This window comes from Diceros bicornis, chromosome 20 (assembly GCF_020826845.1).
Source record: "Diceros bicornis minor isolate mBicDic1 chromosome 20, mDicBic1.mat.cur, whole genome shotgun sequence".
NCBI classification, from domain to species: domain Eukaryota; kingdom Metazoa; phylum Chordata; class Mammalia; order Perissodactyla; family Rhinocerotidae; genus Diceros; species Diceros bicornis.
Window position 1 is genome coordinate 30,265,032 of NC_080759.1, and position 18,683 is coordinate 30,283,714.

At 37.6% G+C, this 18,683-nt stretch overlaps 1 protein-coding gene across 1 annotated transcript in view; it reads left to right on the top strand.

Annotated features, from left to right (window-relative positions):
* Positions 1 to 18,683, top strand: part of C9 (complement C9) — a 44,512-nt gene extending 25,829 nt beyond the window's left edge. Inside the window, exons 6-10 of the mRNA XM_058564186.1 lie at positions 361 to 615; positions 4,960 to 5,200; positions 8,007 to 8,132; positions 10,189 to 10,367; positions 18,456 to 18,683. Coding sequence (XP_058420169.1) covers positions 361 to 615; positions 4,960 to 5,200; positions 8,007 to 8,132; positions 10,189 to 10,367; positions 18,456 to 18,683 — 1,029 coding nt within the window. The remainder of the gene's footprint in view (positions 1 to 360; positions 616 to 4,959; positions 5,201 to 8,006; positions 8,133 to 10,188; positions 10,368 to 18,455) is intronic.

Genomic DNA, 18,683 nt, shown 5'->3' on the forward strand with positions numbered 1-18,683 from the left:
TGCATCTGTTTCGCAACTTGCTTTTAATTATTAATATATTAACTTTTGAAAGCTTGCTGTGTTGTAAGCCCTTCATATGCGTTATCTTGCTGAATCCTTATAGCAGCCTTTGGGCTAAATATGGTGAGCATCACCATTTTTACAGACTAGGAATCAGATGAGGCTGAGTGGTTAATGGGTCATGTCCTCAAAATCATGGAGCCTGTATTTGAACCGTAGCCATCTCACTTCACTGCCTTCACTCTTAACTTCTTTGCTCTACTGCCTTTCGAATAATTGCTTGACTTTTATTCTTTCTGTGTTTATTTTGGGTGGTTTTTTGTACACTGTTTTCAACAACACTTTGTTATTCTCTTTTAGACCAAAGCAGATAAAAATTTTAGAACCGAACATTATGAAGAACAGATTCAAGCATTCAGAAGTATCATTGAAGAGAGGAAATCACATTTTAAAGCAGATTTAACACTAAAATTTACACCTACTGAAGCAAAACAGTCTAAAAGTAAACCTAAAGAATCTTCTAATGGAGGAGACTCCAAAAATTATACAATCTTTCAATTTGCATACTCCAAAAATGAAATTTACCAACTATTCTCATCATATTCTTCTCAGAAGGTAAGACCAAACACTTAATATAGAGAATATAATGGAATATTTTTCAAACTAATCAAACCCCCTTTTTTAAGTTTAAGTGTTTAGAACAGAGAGAGCTCCTTTGTTGTCATTTCAACAATCTTCACAGCATCTTCACCAGAGTAGATTCCATCTAAGGAAACCACTCTTTGCTCATTCATAAAAAGCAAATCCTCATCTGTTACAGTTTTATCATGAGATTGCAGCAATTCAGTCACATCATCAGGCTCCACTTCTAATGCTAGTTCTCTTGCTATTTCCACCACATCTACAGTAACTTCCTCCACTGAAGTCCTGAACCCCTCAAAGTCATCCATGAAGGTTGGAATCAACTTCTTCCAAACTCCTGTTAATGTTGATATTTTGACCTCTGCCCATGGATCACAAATGTTCTTAATGGCATCTTGAACAGTGAATCCTTTCCGGAAGGTTTTCAATTTACTTTGCTCAGATCCGTCAGAGAAATCACTATCTGTGCCAGCTATAGCCTTGTGAAATGTATTTCTTAAATAATAAGACTTGAAAGTTGAAATTACTCCTTGATCCAGGGTAGGCTTCATTGAGGAGATGAGATCTGAGCAAAGATTTGAAGGAGAGGAGATAGCCAAACAGTTATATTTGGGATGACATATTTGGCAGAAGGAACTGTTAGAGGCAAGTCTCTAAGACGGGAACATACCTTCTGATTGGGCCAAAGTGAACCAGAAGGAGAAGAGGTTAGAGGGGTTACCTTGAACCAGATCATTAAAGGCCTCACAGCCTATTCTAAGAGTTTGGCTTTTTCTCTGAGTGACATGGGAGGTCATTGGAATTTTTTGAATAGAAGACTGACATACCCTAATATATTTTAAATGAGTACTCTGGGTACTCTGCTGAGAAGAGATTATGGGGATTGAGAGCAGAAGCAAAAAGTTTTGTTAAAAGCTATTGTAGGAATCCCAGTGAGAGAAAATGGTAGTTCAGACCAGACAGGTATAAGGTCAAACATGACTCCAGGTATTTGGCCTGAGCTATCAGAAGGATAGAGTTGCTATCAACTGAGATGGAGAAAACTTCAAGCAGAGCAGGTTTGGAGAAGACCAGTGGTTAAGTTTTACTTAGATGAAGTTTGAGATGTCTATCAGACATTCAAAGGGAGATGTCAAGTTGGAAGTTGGTGTTGTGATTCTGGAGTTTGGGAAAGAGGTCTGAGCTTGAGCTATAAATTTGAGAGTTGTTGATATATAGATGATACTTATAGTCATAGGGTTTGGTGACACCAAGAACAGAATTAACGTAGATAGAAAAGAGAAGAAGATAAAAGACTTAACTCAAGGAACCTCCGTAGAAGAAGCTCTGGGGAAACAGGGAGGACACAGCAAAGGAAAACAAGTGTAATGTAATGTAATATAATGTAATGTAAAGCACGCCAGTGTAATGCCCTAGAACCTCGCTACTCAAAGTGCAGTCCATGGACCAGCAGCATCAACATCACTGGGAAGCTAGAACCTCAGGCTCTACCCTAGACCTACTGCATCAGAATTGGGTTTTAACAAGATGCTCTAGGTGATTTTGTTCACACTTTACAGTTTGAGAAGAGCTGCCCTAGAAGACAAGAAAAGAAACACTATCAAAGAGAAAGAAGTGATGAACTATGTCAGATGTGCTAATATATCAAAGAAGATGAGGATTAAGAAGCAACCACTGGCTTTAGCATTATGCAGGTCGTTGGTGACCATGGCATGAGATGTTTTGTTGGAGTAGTGAGAGCAGTGTATAAGTGGATTAGATTTAACAGAAACCAGGAAGACAGGAATTGGAAACAGCCAGTATAGAAAGCTCGTTAAAGGAATTGTGCTTTTAATGAGGGCAAAGAAATGAGTAGCAAATGGTCAGATAAGTGAGGCCAAGAGATTTTTTTTATTCCTTTAAAATGGAAGAAACAACAGTATATTTAGATGCGAATGATCTAAGATCTACTTCTTTCCCCCCCCCCCGCCCCCCAAAGCCCCAGTAGATAGTTGCATGTCATAGCTGCACATCCTTCTAGTTGCTGTATGTGGGATGCGGCCTCAGCATGGCTGGAGAAGTGGTGCGTCGGTGCACGCCCGGGATCCGAACCCGGGCCACCACCAGCGGAGCGCGCACACTTAACCGCTAAGCCACAGGGCCAGCCCTAAGATCTACTTCTAAAATGAGTTGAGCCAAAGGACATAATGTCTTTCTGATAAGATATATCTCCCAATTTTAGCAACAATGAAAAGGAATCCAAATATGTTTTGTACATCTTTGAGACTCCATTCAAAATTATTATGCAAGTCATCAGACAGAGAACTCATATGATATTGTATATGGAGTAAGTTCCTTTAAGATTTTCATTAGAGTATTCCACTATCACCTGAAGTTAAGTCATGCAGTGTGAACAATTGTGCTTCTAGAACATAGAAAGTTTGGTGTGATATTCATATATACCAGGATGTATCTTTTTATTTATTCATTTATTTTTTTGTGAGGAAGATCAGCCCTGAGCTAATATCCATGCTAATCCTCCTCTTTTCGCTGAGGTAGATCAGCTCTGAGCTAACATCTATTGCCAATCCTTCTCCTTTTTTTCCCCAAAGCCCCAGTAGATAGTTGTATGTCATAGCTGCACATCCTTCTAGTTGCTGTATGTGGGACATGGCCTCAGCATGGCTGGAGAAGGGGTGCATCCGTGTGTGCCCAGGATCCGAACCCAGGCCGCCAGTAGCAGAGCACACGCACTTAACCGCTAAGCCACAGGGCCGGCCCTCATAAAATGTTTTAAAGTCTCATGCAATCAACATGTGCTAGCCACAACTACAGCAAGAGAACCTCAAAAGAACCATCTACAGGGGCCGGCCCAGTGGCGTAGTGGTTGAGTTCACGCGCTTCACTTCTTGCTGCCCGGATTTCGTGGGTTCGGATCCTAGGCGTGGACCTGTGTACTGCTCATCAAGCCATGCAGGTGTCCCACATAAAGTAGAGGAAGATGGGCATGGATGTTAGCCCAGGGCCAATCTTCCTCAGCAAAAAAGAGGGGGATTGGCAAGAGGGGGGTATTAGCTCAGGGCTAGTCTTCTTCATACACACACAAAAAAAGAACCATCTACAAAATCATGGGTGTGAATTGTAGTTTAGTTTTGGCTAGGATAGTCTATGACTGAATCACGTAGATTTTTGTCACTGCACCAGTTTTATCATGGAAATTTAAGCCATCATCTCCAGGAACATTTAACTGTTGAGCTGTTTAGGCTGACTTCAGATCCATGTCTTAAAATATTGTCTGTCCTATCTCTGTCATCAAAGATTGAGAGGACATGATAGAAGAAGGAGGAGACCTGAGACCTAGGATTTTAGTACCAATCACTGTCATAGACTATTTGTGTGATTTGAGGCAAATAACTTGATACTTTTGGATCAGAGTTTCCTTATCGGCAAAATAATGAGATTGGGTCTCATATTCAATGTCTACATTTCCTTCCACTGTTAACATTTTTAAATCAGTTAGTGAAGTATAATTTACATGCAACAAATGCAAATATTTTAAGCATATAGTTGCATGAGTTTTGACTATTATATTCACCTGTTCAACCACCTCCTCAAACAAGACGTAGAACATTTCCACCACCTCAAGAAAATTCCCTGATGACCTTTGCACTCAATTCCCTACCACCTGAGAGGCAACCACCGACTAGATTTCTCTAACCATAGGTTAGTTTCACCTGTTCTAGAACTTCATATAAATGCAATCATACAGTACATATTCTTTTGTGTCTGACTTTTTTCACTCAGCATAATATTTTTGAGATTTATTTGTGTTGTTGCATGTATCATTAGCTTGGGTTTTTTTTGTTGCTAACTAGTATTGCTTTGTGTGAATACACTACAGTTTGTTTATCAATTCCCCTGTTGATGGATATTTGTGTTGTTTCCAATTTTAAGCTATTCTGACTAAAGCGGCTATAAAAATCTTGTACAGGTTTTTTTGTGGACTCTTTTTCATTGATCTTAGGTAAATATGTAGAAGTCGAATTGCTGGCTATAGGGTAGATGCATGTTTACTCTTATAAGAAACTGCTGAACGGTTCTCCGAAGTGGTTAAACCATTTTACACTCCCACCAGCAATACATGAGAGTTCCATTTGCTGCATATCTTCATCAACAGTTAGTGTCGATAATTTTTTAAGTTTGCCATTCTAGGAGGTTAAAGTGGTATCTTATGGTCACTACTAAAAAATTTATTGCCCATAGAAATTCTAAATTTTGTGAATTTTTAATTTAAAATAATGGTGATAAAACGTATTTTTCTTCTGCTCTACAACAAAGGAAAAAATGTTTCTGCATGTGAAAGGAGTCATTCAGCTGGGAAAATTTTCCATGAGAAGTCGGGATGTCGTTCTGACAACAACTTTCCTGGATGATATAAAAGCTCTGCCAAGCGCCTATGAAAAGGGAGAATATTTTGCATTTTTGGAAACCTATGGAACCCACTACAGTATCTCTGGGTCTCTAGGAGGTCTCTATGAACTAATATATGTTTTGGATAAAGCGTCCATGGACAGGAAAGGTATACCTAGAAATGAAGTTCTAACTTCTCATGCTGTTTTAACCAACCATTATTCCTATTGCTACCCTCTTTCAATGGTTAAAAAGTTTAGAATAGAGTCCTATAACCTGCTTCTTTGAGAGATCTCTCTCCCTGACCCCTGGTATCTAAAACCCTATCAAACAGCAAATTGACTTCCACCTCAAACAAGACGATTTAGTCACGCGCTGCTCAGCAGCAGTGCTGAGAAATGCACAAAATTGTGTTGCACTTTAATGTCATTTGGTGATGCTGCTTTTAGTGAAATACTATTTAAAACGTGAAAGAAAGCACGAGGGGCATAATTTACATAACCTATTTTTTAATCAGTAGACTCGTTCAATTATATATATGACATTATCTTCCAAAGTATTCTCCAGTACTGGAAAGGAAATATTGTTCTAAATTTTCTTTTAGGGAGGAGGGAGGAAGCAATGTTAACACCATATAAGTCTAACATCTTAAAGCAAGCGTGGAAAATTAGTTTTACCTCATATGTCAACAATTCTAATCATGTGGTGGTAGTTGAATGCAGCCCATGTTGAGTAGGTTTCTGACCACACCTGAAGTCATGAGAAAGAAGGCCGTAGTTGATCATCAATGTCTGCCATATGTGCTTTCTTGGATAGGTCTGTGTGCTACATAGCTACCATCTTGGCCTAAAGGCTGCATCTAAGCCTTTTAAGAATAAAGTAGATGCAAAGTGACTATGTTAATAAGTTTTGATTATTTAACTTGTGAGTAATTATGGCAAGTTATAATATTCCTTAAAGAGGTGATAGATGCCAACATATCTCCTCTCCCTGCCCTTGAAGTTTTTGGGCCTCTTAGGGAGGGAAGTATTGCCAAAAACAACTTCCATGGCTCCTTCCCTGTAACTTCTGGCTGTGTCAAGTGAAGAATGGGATGCAGCTAAGATCTTAAAGCCTGACACTGTCTCCACAGTCAATAAACACTTTATGGATGAAACAAATATGACATGGCCAGAACCGATTGCTCTTGATGACTCAGTGTAGTCTTGGGCAGGTAGAAGCACTGCCAGGGGGAGTAGAATACGAGGTTGCTTGACTTATACTGCTTCACAGGCTGTATCCTGCCAGATAGCATAATGAGGTCTCTATGAGCGCTGCCTGGTAGGCTATGTTGATAGATATCACATAGAAGAGGAGCACAAGAGGACTGTGTCTTAATTAACTTGAAAATCACAAGAGAAAGGCTCAGCAAGACTGACAAGAACACAAGAAACCCTCCAGGCTAAGAGTTACTTTGGTGAAAAATCTCCATGGAATGAAATCTTTAATCTTGGAGAACTCAGAGCTATTCACTTAAATCTACTTACCTTCTGGCCTTGGTAGACAAGTATCATTAGGTCAATCCTGGTGTCTTTGAAGAGGAAGTCATCTTTCTTACTTCTCCAGTGGCAAGGACCAAGGACCAAGGACCAAGGACCTGAGGATGAAGCCATGTCCTCCACCTTGATTTTGGATGTCCGGACTCTGTCTGGACATGGAAAGGTCCACAGTCAAGGCAGAGAATCTTAGCTCTTTGGGGTCACTTAGGTGTCTTCATTCTCTTCTTCAGAATCAGAGTCGTCATGCTTCTTAGGTTAAGGTTGGAAATCTAGTAGTTTGGATTTCTAGCATTGTCTTCCATTTTTATCCTTTCTCTTCCTTTCCCATGGGATAATGCCACCTGATATTTCTCAAGTTCTCACTAATTGTGAGTGCACAAAAAATATTTGTTAAATGAATGAATGCCTAAATGCCCTCAGATCTCTGCTTCTAGATCTCACCGTGGAACCCTGGGATTAACTTAACTTCTCCTTTTCCTTATTCGTAAAGCATTTTGGCTTCCAGGACAAACAACCTCATACTTGTGTGTGTGTGTGAGATCTGAAATGACAAATAAGAGCAAAAACTGACATGGCCAATGAGCTGAGGCCTGGGCAGTACACTCTTAAAATAAAGGAATCATTTCCTCTTTTAAATCAGGGGAATAGAGAATAAATTGATTACTTGAGTAAATATTAGGATTTTTATTTCTAATAAGTGGGGCATCCACACACCACAATGAATCAACTTCCAAAACTGATGTCTACTAAACAGCATTCATAGGACTGAAACAAAGTTGTCATATATATAAGCCACGTGTTCAGAGCAATGAACTACCTACCTTAATGACAAACTGAGTCTTCCAAAGAGGATCAGGAGATGTTGATGCATCCCATGACCAGATTATAAAGTCAATATAGAGAAGTGCTTATAGCCAGACAGCTCCAGGTTCAAATACCAACTGGGCAAATTACTAACTGAGTACCATCAGCAGTTTTCTTAACTGCTCTGCGATTCTGTATCCTCATCTGTAAAATGAGGATAATAATAGAACTTACCTCAAAAGGCCAATGTAAGGATTAAATTAGTTAATACATACAAAATGCTTAGAATGATGTTGGGCATATGATAAGCATTCGATACATGTTAGACATTATTGTCTCTCTTCTATGGTATTAGAGGCAAAGTATTTTACTATAACCACCCTACTCTGACCTATGACCTTTCAAACAAGAGGTGAATTTGTATGTCCTTTGCCATTAAGTTAACAAGCCAAGTCAAAAGGAGGCCACTAGATTCTAATACGAAGACAAAATAGGGAAGATGTGACCTTGCATTTGATTTCAGTAATAATGTCTAGGAATCCAAGTAAGTATGTCTCTTACAAAATAGCAAAAGAGGAATTTATGATGTTGATAAACATTATCTAATAATTTTCAACTGAATACGTTAAACAGGCATTGAACTAAGGGATGTACAGAGATGCCTCGGGTTTAATCTGGACTTATCTCTGAAAGCTGGAATTGAAATCAAGGGAAAGATTGATAAAAGTGATTGCTTAAAGAGGCATAAGGAGGAAATTGGTAAGTATGGTCCAACTTACTAAGTTAAAAAAAAGAAGGGGGGGATGTCAGTGAGCATTGCCCTGTCACTCTGAGCCCTTTTTATTGTCTACACACTTTATTTTAAAAAAAGCTAAAAGTGCTTAAAAACTATTTTATCTTTACAGTGGTTTCCAAACCATTACCAACAGAAGTAACCCATGGACATATATTCATTGTTATCACCATCACACAGTAGTGCATCAGACAGCTCTAGCGAGCGCCATTCACACTATAATCATTGGAGATTTGTATAATTATCATGGCAATGGTAGAAAAATATCTTGAGGAAAAGATTCCTTTTTTTCCCCCCAATTTTTACCAAGCTTCCTAACGGGCTAATGGCAGTACTCAGTGTGTCCATTAAGAACAGACAAGGCTAAAACCATCTCCCTAACTCAACCTTCCACTTGACTTGAAATCCCTAATCCACCTTCACCTAATTGGTCAAACATGGGACAAACTTCCAGTTACAAGGGAAATAAACACCGGGGGTGTAATATACAACACAATGACTGTAGTTAACACTGCTGTATGGTATATCTGAAAGTTGCTAAGAGAGTAGAACCTAAAAGTTCTCATCACAAGGAAAAAAATTCTTTTTCCCAGCTATGTGAGGTGATGTGTGTGAACTAAACTTGTTGTGGTAATCATTTTGCAATATATATATGTATGTCATTATGCTGTACATCTTAAACTTATACAATGTTTTATGTCAATTATTTCTTAATAAAATGGGAGTAAAAAGAAATCCCTAATCCATCCTTAACATTAAAGCAGTGCATAATCTACTTAAAAATATAAATATCTTTGGTATAAATATTACTTCTGTCGTTAATCTTTAGCAGATTAGCAATGCTAGAGTTCTCAATTTTTACTCTAATCGGAAATGTCTAGGGCCGGCCCCGTGGCTTAGCGGTTAAGTGCGGGCGCTCCCCTACTGGCAGCCCGGATTCGGATCCCGGGCGCGCACTGACGCACCGCTTGTCCGGCAATGCTGAGGCCGCGTCCCACATACAGCAACTAGAAGGATGTGCAACTATGACATACAACTATCTACTGGGGCTTTGGGGGAAAAAAAAAAAGGAGGAGGATTGGCAATAGATGTTAGCTCAGAGCTGGTCTTCCTCAGCAAAAAGAGGCAGATTAGCACGGATGTTAGCTCAGGGCTGACCTTCCTCACACACAAAAAAGAAATGCCTGAGAGCATTTTTAGAAATGCAAATGCTTGAGATTCACCTTTAGAGAGTCAGCTGATAATGGGGGAGGCAGAAGAGAGGAAAACTTGATATTTTAAAAAACATACCAACCACTGACATGTGGCCATGATTGGAAACCACTGATGAAGACAAAAGAAAACTGAACTTGCCATCAAATGTTATAGTTTCAATATTTGGCCCTTACGCCAACTGTGTAATCTTGGGCTAGTCACTCCACCTCTGTGAGTTTCAGTTTTCTCATCCATGAAAATAAGGAAAGATAAACAAAAATCATCTTGAAATTCCTTTCCAGTTCAAAAAATTCACAACTCTAAAAGATTCACAAAAGTTTGTTAAAAGTGGTTTAGTCTGGAAAGAGAGATTGAGGGAGAGATGGATAGGAATTTGGGGTAGAAAGAAATTTTGCTTTTCATTTTATTCTTTTTTGTACTTTTTGAGTTTTTACAACATTAAAATAGTTTAAAGCAAACCTATGCAAAATATGATTATGAAGTTAAGTATGTAATAAAAAATATATAGTACATCCAAAATTCATGTTTAATTCCCGTGTATGCATGTGCATAGGTCGTGAACTTTGAATTACCTATATATCTCAAGTATCGTACTATTTTTATTTTTTTAAAAAGATGATTGAAGTCTATAATTGGCTACTAATAAAAATTATCCTTGGAGATTTGGGCAAAAAAATTACATAAGTAATATTTATAATTAAAATTCAATAAATATACTAGACTATATTTTATGCAAGGGGTTCAATAAATTTTTATCAAATATCACAGAACTATAAATGCCTCACTATATCCTCTTTCTGTCCTCAGTAAACATCACCCGTGATAGCCTCATAGATGATGTTATTTCACTCATAAGAGGAGGAACCAGAAAATATGCATTTGAACTGAAAGAGAAGCTTCTCAAAGGAGCCAAGACAATTGATGTGACTGATTTTGTAAATTGGGCCTCTTCCTTGAACGATGCCCCAGTGCTTATAAGTCAAAGAGTAAGGAATGTTTATTTTCAAATAGAAGACTTTGTCATTTTCTTGTTAAATGTCACTGTTGCTTCAGATGAACAGTTAACTTCATCTGAAAGAGACGTGAGCATCCCGATGCACTCCCATCTCATCCTTGGAAAAAGCATGACATAGAAGAAAAATCAACCTGGGCTGAGTTTGAGTCTCTTCCCCTCAGTGAATGTGTAACATTTTCTGACTTCTGCAACACTAAATTCTCCAGTGCTCCATGCTTATTTTGAGAATTTAATAAGATTGCTTGTATAGAGCCTATAGCACAGATGACACAAAATAGATGCCTGGGAATTGTTAGTCCCCCCCATCCGTCCCTGGTTGTCCCTTGCCTTCAGGTGGCATCACACTACCACTTCCAACACAGAAGAGTCGGATTTACAGGCATGCGTTGCTTAACGTTGGGGACACGTTCTGAGAAATGCATCATTAGGGAATTTCGTCATTGTGCGAATACCACAGAGTGTACTTACACAAACCTAGACGGTATAACCTACTACACACCTAGGTATATGATACTAACCTTATGGGACCGTTGTCGTATATACAGTTCATTGTTGACCGAAACACCATTAAGCTGCACATGACTGTACTAAGGGCCTTTGTGGAAGGGAAGTTCATAAGGTCTCAGAAAATAAGACCAAGGGTGAGCAATTTTCATGGTCCGGAAATTCTTTCTTTTTTGTGTCTTGATTATAATAGTTTTCAATTTATAAACCCCTTGGGAGTTAACAGTTTTATTCCTAGGGGTAAAAAACTGTTGTAATCGTGAAGATACAAATGCTGATGTTATTTAACCTCATTGTTCTCTCCCCAAACTAACTAAAGAGGGTATATATTTTCCTTTACTCCTTATTTTTCTCCTACTTCCTTTTATAGCTTTCAATTCTCCCTGTATGTTTCACAATTTTCTTCCCTCAGGTCAAATTTATCTTTGACTGCCCCCTACTTCAGTTTTATTAACTTGAGTTAGACATGTTGACATTTTGTGAGAGCTAATTATTGGAGAATTTTGTTCCTTCATTCTATTTCATCATCTTTGAAGAGTGAATGAAGCCACCAAAACTACCTCATTTACACGAAGGAGGAACTCAGAAACTGGAAAATCATAACTACTCTCCTTTTAAGTCACAGAAATTTAGCCATTCATAGATATGCAAATAAATCTATGAGACTTCAAATATTTTGTCCCAAAAGTAGGACAAAGAGGGAGAAAAAAGTTGGCTAAATTAGCATGTTCATATATAAAATTAAAATCAGAAGAGGCCCCTTTTATTTTATCAGATTTAAATCATATTTAAATTCATTGTCTTGAACTCAGTGAAATAAATCCATATCAGAAGATCTTAGATAAGGAAAGAGTTGATTTAGGTGGATGTTTCCATCTAGATGGACACCTAAAGTGGCTTGTCTTCTCATCTCTACAAAGGAAGTTCAACTGTCCTTGTATGGATCCAAGATTGTTCTCTGAGAAGGTCTTAGTAATAGTCTAGCATATTCTAGAGCTGATTTTTAAAAATCTCAAGTAAATAAGTCTGCTAAATATTTACTACTAGATTTACTAGAACTCTTCAAATACCTTCATCAACTCCATTGGTACAGTCCTACTGGCTGGATGCAAAATATAGTTTATCATCTTTTTAAGGGCAACTATTGACCTCCAGATTTTTAGATTAGTAGTCATTCCAACTAACATGTCTGTGTAAGTTTCTTTCTTGGTCCATTGGAAGCCTGGGCTTTTCATATGAATGTTTTATGTAACAAAATGGCAGCTATAGTTAGTCCACCATGAACCACTTTTTGAATTTATCTTCTTGTAGATAAAGTTCAGAAAAATAGTGAAATGTGATGGCTTTTATTGACTTTTTGTGGCTTTTAAATCTCTAAAGAGATATGAAATATAGTGTAGTTTGACCTCAAAATAAATTCCAAGTTATTTTACTCTCATAAATCTAGTAGAAGTGATCCTATGGTTAATTAGAAGCTGTTTTCATGAGGTAATTACACAATCTATAATAACTAATTCATTCTTTGGTAAGTTGAAGCATTCTATTGCCTGTGAATGACATATTCAAATAGTTGGGATGGTCTTAATATTAAAATAATTGGCCCTACTATTTAACTATTTAAAGAATTGGCAAAACCTCTCCCTATCCATGCTAGACTATTAACTGGTTTATATTTAATCCTCTGTAGCAAATTAAATCAATTATCTAGGTATTTATGTTGCAATCAGTTTATCTTGGAGGAAACTAGGAAGTTATATTACTCTAAATTAAAGGCTATACGAATATATTACTGGAATTTTCCAGTAAAACACTAGGATATATTTTTTCCATACATTATATTTGATACTATAATATAAATGCTAATGATATAATATAGTATAAATGAAAGATAATGATATAATATAAAAAATTTTTTCCCGTACTAAAGTAACGATGGCCATGTTCCATTAAGTAGAACCTTGTGGCTTTGATTCTCTCTTTGTCTGTGTGCTTCAGCAGACCCCAAACCACTTCTTGGGGAATGTGTTGGCCCAGCCCAAGAATTTTTCCTCAGCCCTCTCTATACAGAGAAGATAGGCTGGGCCTCGCTTTCAGTGTTTACTTTTGTCATATTCTTCAGCTGTCGTGGAAGTATGTTGATTGTGTTTCCAGCTTGCCTGAGTGTTAACACAAATGGTTCTACATTTTATCTCAATAGAATAGCTGAACTTTGGTTTCTTCTTAAGCTTCCTGCTACAAACTAGCTATAAAAACATCAGCTGAGAGAAATTACATTTATTAATGATTGCCTGAGAGATGTAAAGTTTATGATTTCCTCCAGAGCAATAGCAGCAGAGATCGGTATAGCTAGTATAGAACATATTCGCTTCCTGTAAAGTTTGGTTGGGCATTATCAAAATCAAAGTTGTGTAACCCACTGCTTTATGTACGAAAAGGATGTTACATAGTACAAAGTCTGCTTTATGAGAACCTATCAGAGATATTACTCTTTAATCTCAGTTTCAAGGATCATTTTGTTTCTCTTGGGAATCAGGCAAGTTTTTCTTATATGCATGTAGTCATTAAATTCAGTTGTCTTACTCAATGTGCTAGACAATATAACCAAATTTGTGACCAATCTTGTGCTATTGGATGGGTCCTCTTGGCATGAATTTTGTGCATTTGTGTTGCTTTTGCCTTCATCCTGCCTTTTCCATTCTCAGTTCTTGTTTTCTTTTTTCCCTCAACCACACTTAATCCACCCACATGTCAACATATATTAAGCTCTTTCTTCAGCAACTTGGGTAATAATGAACTATCTAAACTACCATTTTTGTTATATTGTGCAGCTCTGAGCAGTGATGCACCAGATGTTAAAGAGCATCAGTATTTTAAAGAGCTGTAGCCCCAGGGTTCTGTGGTGCAGTCATTACAGTAATAACGACATAGTGAAAATCATTCCTAACTCTCTTGTACAGAGATGAAAATAACACTCATTCTATCAACAAACTACATTTGGTACATATAGTTTAATTAGTTTGGAAGCCTGAAGAAACCTAAATATACTTAATATTAAACTATATTGCCAATTTATTTGTATTTTAGCAAGTTTCATGATAGATTACATCCACTGAAAATATATCTACAAATGGTAAAAAGAGTTAGCTAGGAGAGGAGAAAAATAAAAACTGTTTTATTACTTAATAGAAGGCCAAAGTTCATCAGAAAAAGATGTGGCTTTTCAGAAAAACTTCAAGAAGTATATTTTAATTGTTCTTTGTCTTCTTGTGAGATTTTTGACTCCAGGGTTTGAGGCTGCTCTGAAATTGTTGCCATTGAACATCCTTCCTCTTTATCTCTTTGAACACTGTTTACACATTTCATCCAAACTATATTTTCTCCATGATCCCTATTCCTGTATCTTAGACTGTCTGGCCTTGACTTTCCTTTGAAGGGTAAAACAAGATGAATTTCTTTTCTTAAAAAGTCAAAATAACTCCACCACATGCTTATGTTGTTTATGCCAATGTGGCAACATTGGTAAGAGATTTCTTTCTTCCAAATAAATATGACATAGTTGAAATCTGAATCCTACATCCTAATTCATAAGCGACTACGCTGGCAGACAGTCGTGTTGACTTTGTAGAAATTCTTGATATATTCTGGATATGAGCCTATTCTCACTTAAAAGTGTTATAAGTGTCTTCTCTCGCTTGAGGACTTTCACCCTTTCATGGTATTTTTTGACGACAGATGTCCCCTTTTTTATTTTTTATTTTGAAATAATTTTAGGCTTACTGTAAAACTGCACAAATAGTACAGACAGTAAAACTACACAAAGAGTACAGAGTTCACATATACCCTACACCTGGCAGCCCCTTACGTTAACAACTCATTTAACCATAGTACAAATATCAACATCAGAAAATCAACATTGACTAAACCATAGACCTTATTTAAATTTCACCAGTTTTCCCCATAATGTCCTTTTTTCTGTTCCAGGATCCAATCAGGACCCCCGTCGCATTTAGTTGTCATGTCTTCTTGGTCTCCAATCTGTGACAGTTCTTCAAACTTCCCTTGTCTTTCATGACCTTGACACTTTTGATGAGTATTGATCAGTTATTGTGTCAAATGTCTCTCAATTTTGGCCTAGAATAGATGAGGGTTATGCATTTTTGAATACCACAGAAGTGAGGTGTGTCCTTCTCAGTTCACCATATCAAGAATTATGATGTTAATTTTTTTTTTTGAGGAAGATTGGCCCTGCGCTAACATCTGCTGCCAATCTTCCTCTTTTTCTTTTTTCTCCCCAAAGCCCCAGTACATTGTTGTGTGTCGTAGTTATAGAGTTGTAGCTCTTCTATACGGGATGCCGCCTCAGCATGGTTTGATGAGCGGTGCATATGTCCGAGCCCAGGATCCAAACCGTCAAACCCCGGGCCGCTGAAGGAGAACTCGTGGACTTAACCGATACTCCACTGGGCCAGCCCTGAATTTTTTTTTGATGTAGTCAAATGTATATTACTTTTCATTATAGTTAGTGTTTTTGTGTCCTATTTAAAGTCTTTCCCTACCTCAAGGTCGTAAAGATATTCTCCTATATATTCTCTTCTAGAAGCTTTATTGTTTTCCTTTTTACATTTTGATCTACAATCAACCTAGAGTTGTTTTTTGTATGGTAAAAGTTAGAAGATCCCTTTTTTAAAAATTTCCCTATGAATATCTCATTGTCCCAGAACAATTTATATCGTATTATTGATTATATCTATTAAAATCAAATGTCAGTGTACTTTCAAAGTACTATGGCTTTTTACTAAGCTACTTTTAAGATTTTCTCCATTGCCTTTGTTTTTTAGCAATTTTACTCTGATGTGCCTACACGTGAAGCGAAAAATTTTTAACTTGCTTTTCATTAGTGGGGTATCTTGATGTCTTTCACCAGGTTTGTAATGTTCACAGCCATTAGGTCTTCAAATATTGCTTCTTATAGTCTCTCCTTCTGGGACTCAAATTATATAGATCTTTTACCTTCTCACTCTATTTTTTGTGTTTCCTACCCTCTATATATATTTCCCAATCTTTTATCTCTTCATGCTTCATTGTCAATATTTTCTTCTGACCTATATATTTTCGATTCGATTCATTCATCCTATTCATTTTCGATTCGCTTCAGTTGTGTCACATCTGCTATTTAACCAGTCCATTAATTTGTGTATTATAATATAAAGTTCTACTATTTTTGTTTATTTTTTCAAATGTCCTATTTTTTAAAATAATTTCCAATTCTCTGCTAAAATTTCAATCTTGTCTCTTATGTAAACATAGTTATTTTAAAGTCTACATCTGATCACTCAAATCCCCCATAGCTCTGTTTCTTTTATTTCTACTAGTTCACATCCATATGGCCTTGTTTCCTTGTGTAACTGGTTATTTTTATTGTCAGCTGGATGTTATACTTAAAAAATTGTTAGAGGGGTAGCTCGAGGCCTGGCATGATGTTATTTTCCTTCAAAGAAAATATATATTTACATCTGGAAGGCTTCTGGGGTACTAATGATTCAGGATCATTTTGATCCAAACCAGGCTGCAGTCTTTGCCAGGCTTACCCCCTTCCGGTTCCCAGGGTTGTAGGCCTTTGCATCCAACGCAAAGCACAGCTGTTTACCTTTGTTGTCCCTGAATTCCCACCTTTTTTCCCCAGCCCAGTAATGTGCTGCTCTACCTCTTAGCCCCTTGACTCCTCTTTCTGAGTTAGGAAATGTGGCAAGGGGACTGGTAGCCCAAAAATACTGGGCTCACCTCACTGAATTTCCACCGTCTCCCAAACCTTAGCCCAGTCATTCTTTATTATCTTGTTAGTTCTCTAGGGCCTTCAAGCAGATTTTTAATTTGGGTTTTATTTTGTTTAGCTTTTCTCATTGTCCTCAGAAAAAAGATTAGTGACATTACTTAATTTGTTATTACTCTTCTGCAGGAATTTGTGGTATATTTTTATCTCTTCTTTCTTGAGTCTTTATATTCCAATTTCTTTTAAATTTTGTGGTCTTTTATTTCAAAGTGCTATTCTCCCAAAGGCCCTCAATTTCTAACAATTTATTTACTCAAACAGCTCTTTGTAGTCACACAATTTAATTTGTTTAAATTAAACGGACATGCGATACAAATTTTCTATATATGTGATGGTCTCTCCACCAAAAAAATTTTTTGAATTCTGCATTGTATGATTGGAATACTTTTCTTTCTGCCTTAACACCCTCAAATCTCAATTTAATAGTCATTTTCTCAGGAAAGCTTTTCCAAGCTTTCCCGATTCAGTGGTAGCAACTATGTGTCTTGCTCCAGGAAATTGAGCCTGCGAAATAAATCATTTTACTTCATTTTCTTTAAGTCTAATTAAATTTGACATTGAGATACCATCTTTTCATTGCTGCTGGAAAATTTATCCTTCATTCATATGTTGGATGGTATTCAGGGAGGTCCTTTCTTGCTGCCTAAATTAGTATAAGAATCCTGATGCTTCTGTCTGGGAAATGGGGATATGATACATATAAGTATTTAGTCCATTGTGGTCACCCTGATAACCTCATTGTTCAAGCTCCCATGTTTGCTTAGAGTCAAGTGGTTCCAAGCCTTCTATGCCAAGATTGTACATGAGAATCATCGATAAAACTGGAGCCCTGGTCCCTGATATCCAGCTTCCCTGGGGGCCCCGCACAAGTCGTGCAACTTCCCAAAATAACTGCTAGAGATCTAGGTATGGTTTCCTGCTGTTTGAGGTACAGACTAACTCTCTCCCCTTCCTGGTCTGAAGGCATCCCCTCTCTCAGTGGACTTCTTCTCATGCTCCTCCCTGCAAAAATGTTTCAGTGAGTTCAGGCTTTCAGAGAAAAAAGCCAATAACGTGTTTGCCTTCAGGGGCATTCTAGACTTGGCCTTGCACACAAACCTCCTCTTAGACAAGAGATGGCTAGCACCTGGCTACCTTCTGGAAGAGGGGAGGAGGGAAGAAGGCAGCAAAAACAATTCACAATAAATATGTCAATACATTATCCTGCCAAAAGTTTAAATCAGGGCCAGCCCCGTGGCGTAGCTGTTAAGTGCGCACGCTCTGCTGCTGGTGGCCCAAGTTCGGATCCTGCGCACGCACTGTTTCACCGCTTGTCAGGCCATGCTGTGGCGGCGTCCCATATAAAGTGGAGGAAGATGGGCACCGATGTTAGCCCAGGGCCAGTCTGCCTCAGTAAAAAGAGGAGGATTGGCGTGGATGGTTGCTCGGAGCTGATCTTCCTCACACAAAAACAAGTTTAAATCCATGATTGCTCATTTTTATCACAGTTTCCGTTCTAAATTTGTCTGTATGATTATTTTAATATTAGTCTCCTTATCTCCATAATGTGATCTTCATGAGATCACTAGTATAGTTTTAAAAGCTAACATTGTATTTGGCAATAATAACCATTCAATACGCCTTTGTTGAATTAATTAACCAATAAATAAATAATTAAGTGAAGAATATTCCACAAGTTCCACCAGTAGAAAAAGAGCTCATATTAAACGTTTTACTTTCTTCCAGCTGTCTCCTATATATAATCTGGTTCCAGTGAAAATAAGAGATGCACACCAAAAGAAACAAAATTTGGAAAGGGCCATTGAAGATTATATCAATGAATTCAGTGTAAGAAAATGCCACCCTTGCCAAAATGGAGGTACAGTGATTCAGATCGACGGACAATGTTTGTGCTCCTGCCCACTCACATTTGAGGGAATTGCCTGTGAAACGGGAAAAAAAGTAATCTCTTAA